The sequence below is a fragment of the Diaphorina citri genome, unplaced genomic scaffold (genome assembly GCF_000475195.1).
Source record: "Diaphorina citri unplaced genomic scaffold, Diaci psyllid genome assembly version 1.1 scaffold2671, whole genome shotgun sequence".
NCBI classification, from domain to species: domain Eukaryota; kingdom Metazoa; phylum Arthropoda; class Insecta; order Hemiptera; family Psyllidae; genus Diaphorina; species Diaphorina citri.
In genome coordinates this window covers 1-2,852 of record NW_007380088.1, presented here as the reverse complement: position 1 = coordinate 2,852, position 2,852 = coordinate 1, and the positions used below count along the sequence as shown (strand labels likewise).

At 40.6% G+C, this 2,852-nt stretch overlaps 1 protein-coding gene across 3 annotated transcripts; it reads right to left on the bottom strand.

The window, feature by feature from the left end:
* Positions 1-981: 981 nt before the first annotated feature.
* On the bottom strand, positions 982-2,602 carry LOC103519329 (pre-mRNA-splicing factor cwc25-like). Of its 3 annotated transcripts, none has more exons than XM_026830869.1 (3): positions 2,486-2,602; positions 2,180-2,324; positions 982-2,023 (listed from the first exon to the last, which is right to left on the bottom strand). In XM_026830869.1, the coding sequence occupies exons 2-3, from the start codon at positions 2,228-2,230 to the stop codon at positions 1,076-1,078; spliced, it is 999 nt and encodes a 332-aa protein (XP_026686670.1). In that variant the 5' UTR covers positions 2,231-2,324; positions 2,486-2,602; the 3' UTR covers positions 982-1,075. The 3 variants fall into 3 exon arrangements, with proteins under 3 accessions (XP_026686670.1, XP_017303649.1, XP_026686669.1); XM_017448160.2 differs by having other exon boundaries at positions 2,180-2,329; positions 2,491-2,602; XM_026830868.1 differs by lacking the exon at positions 2,180-2,324 and having other exon boundaries at positions 982-2,171; positions 2,488-2,602.
* Between the last annotated feature and the right edge of the window lie 250 nt (positions 2,603-2,852).

The window sequence follows — 2,852 nt, the reverse complement described above, 5'->3', positions numbered from 1 at the left end:
CTGTCCCAATCCAACCCCTTTTTCTTTGTATTTCAATAGAAAGCATACGTCGCTGGTTGTCGTTTCTCGCGTCAAGAAAAATGGGGGAAAAAATGACTGATCAGGGAGAGAAACAAGAGAAGGGGAAGAAAAGGAAAGGGAAGAGGGGGAAGGAGGGAGAAAAAAGGGAGGGAAGGGGAGGGAGAATCACTGAATGGGGCGAGGAAGGGAGGTACAATCACTCAATGGTACGTTGATGGGGTGAAGAGTGGCGGATGACAAGGGAAGGGAAGAGGGGGAAGGAGGGAAGGGGAGGTAGAGAGGGAGAATCACTCAATGGTAAGATGATGGGGCAGAGAGAGGAGGGAGACAAGGGTAGCAACTAAATGACTGTGCCTGTAGCAACCTCAATTGCACTTCTTGGATTATCAATGCACCTCCTGATACTAATTCTTTCATAATCAATTAATCATGTAACAAGATGTAATTTTATCATGTCCGTCCTAACAGGATTCGAAGGAAGGACCTCCTGATTAGGAAACCCTCAAGGGACACCCTGTATAGTTCGCCCCTCGTCTTAATTTTCAAGTCAATCATATTCAATGACGTTGAGTTAGTTTTCTCTCCTGTAGATAACGCTTTTCATTTCCTGCAGAATTCAGGAAGAACCTTGAATGGAAAATGTTCGACTGAATGAGTACATAAACGATAATGAGTACTTATTTTTTATTTTTCCATCGAAATTCCCCCCATCAAACTTTTTTTCCCAGCTGCCTAATAGGTACGAACTACGAATACTTTTTGAAATGATGTGCTGATGTTGATAGGTAGATGGTAGATGGAAAGTAGGTAGGTACCTTCATTACTAAATCTTTCAAGATCCTTGAAAACCACTTCGTAAAGCTCAAAATCATATCTCTAGCATATTTTTTACTTTTTCTCCTGTACCTAGAGTTTGAGCAACAAAGAACAATAGAGTACATTAAGATTAAGATACTCGTGTGCTGACAGCATATTATAATTATATTAGTTTATTGTCATCTTCCATATCTTCATTATCTATCAACATGCTATTGAATACTGCTATAATGCTTTTCTACAGCGTAGACCTGGAGCTATCAACAGATGTATTCCTAGTATCATAGCAGTCATCGCTCTCCATTTGATCTCCATACTTCAACATTTTGCACTTCACTGCCAATTTCTGCTCCAACTCCTTCAACTTCAGCTTCTCATTCCGTTTTCTTAGTTTCTCCTTCATCTTCTCACACTTCTTCCTTTCCTTCAACGCCTGTGCGATCTCTCTCTTCCTTTCTCTCCCCAATGCAGCCATTTGCTTGAGCTTCTGTTTCTCTAGTTTTTGTCTCATTTTCTCTTTGGCTTTGAACTCCTTTGCTATGGTGGACTTTGTCTTCTTGCAACTCTTGGATATTTGTTTTCTCAATTTAGCGTCGTACTTCACGTCGCTCGTTTTGCCTCTCTTCCTCTTTTTCCTCCTCTTTTTACCACCGAACTCAGAACAATCATCATCTGTGATATCTTCAAATACGTCATCATAGTTTCTGATCTCATGCTCAGAGTGTCTGTCAGGTCTTCTGACACGTCTGTCAGGTTCTATCTCTTCTCTTCTGTCATGCCCGTTTTCATCAGACATATCAAAGTCTACCCTTTTCTTATTGCTTCGCTTTCTGCTAAATCTACTTTTCCTGCTCCTATCAGGTTTCTCTTTCTTCATCTTCCTATCATCGTCATTATATATAGATTCACTGCTTCGTCTATCTGCTCTATCATCTCTTCTATCTGCTCTATCATCTCTTCTATCCGGTCTATCATAACTTCTATCCGGTCTATCATCTCTTCTATCTGCTCTATCATCTCTTCTATCCGGTCTATTGTTGTCAAGTCGTTTGCCTTGATCATCTATTCTGGTCGTACTCACGTTAGCCTCTTTGATGGATTTGATCAAATCCAGAACCATTTCCGCACATTGGGCGTCAGATACATCGAATTCTATCTCAACATTCGGATTCTGTGGTCTTTCAATGTCAGATTCCGCCGTGTGAGGCGTATTCTTACGTCTCATGGGACTTTTCATGTTGACTCACTACTCTCTGTCACCTTTTTTCTCAAATGATCACTGTAATTTCAGCCTTGTTTAAGTAGTTGTTTCGTGTTTTTCGTGGAACGTCTATCTTTCAATGTCAGATTCCGCCGTGTGAGGCGTATTCTTACGTCTCATGGGACTTTTCATGTTGACTCACTACTCTGTCACCTTTTTTTCTCAAATGATTACTGTAATTTCACACTTGTTTTAGTAGTTGTTTCGTGTTTTTCGTGGAACGTCTATTTTTCTTTCAATGTCAGATTCCGCCGTGTGAGGCGTATTCTTACGTCTCATGGGACTTTTCATGTTGACTCACTACTCTGTCACCTTTTTTCTCAAATGATTACTGTAATTTCACCCTTGTTTTAGTAGTTGTTTCGTGTTTTTCGTGATGGAACGTCTGTTTCTTTGTGTGGCAAAGGAAGATTTTAACGTGTTGTGTGCAGTTGTAAATTTTGTAGTGTATGAACTGTGGAAGATAAGTTGGTTCGAGAAAATCGACCTCGGTCAAGGGTTTAGCAATTTCAGCCACTGTTGAACGAAATGTGAACGAAGTCTAGTATAACCTTCATCGATTGGTTTCTTAAGTACCTCTACATCACTAGAAAAGTAGGGGCAATGGCTCTATCTATAGCATCATTACCACGTTACCCGGTGGTAAAAAGCAAAAATATGGACGAAATAATTCACTTAACCTCCTCACGCCCGAAAGTAAAAAGTGCTCTGTAGTGCTAGACAGCCGATGTGCACACGTGTGTACTTCAAGGCT

Coding starts and splice junctions, on each gene's coding strand:
- LOC103519329 (XM_026830869.1), bottom strand. CDS start 2,230: ATGAAAAGTCCCATGAGACGTAAGAATACGCCTCACACGGCGGAATCT. Junction 2,024..2,179: donor CTCACACGGCGGAATCTGAC/ATTGAAAGATAG, acceptor GCGGAATCTGAC/ATTGAAAGACCACAGAATCC.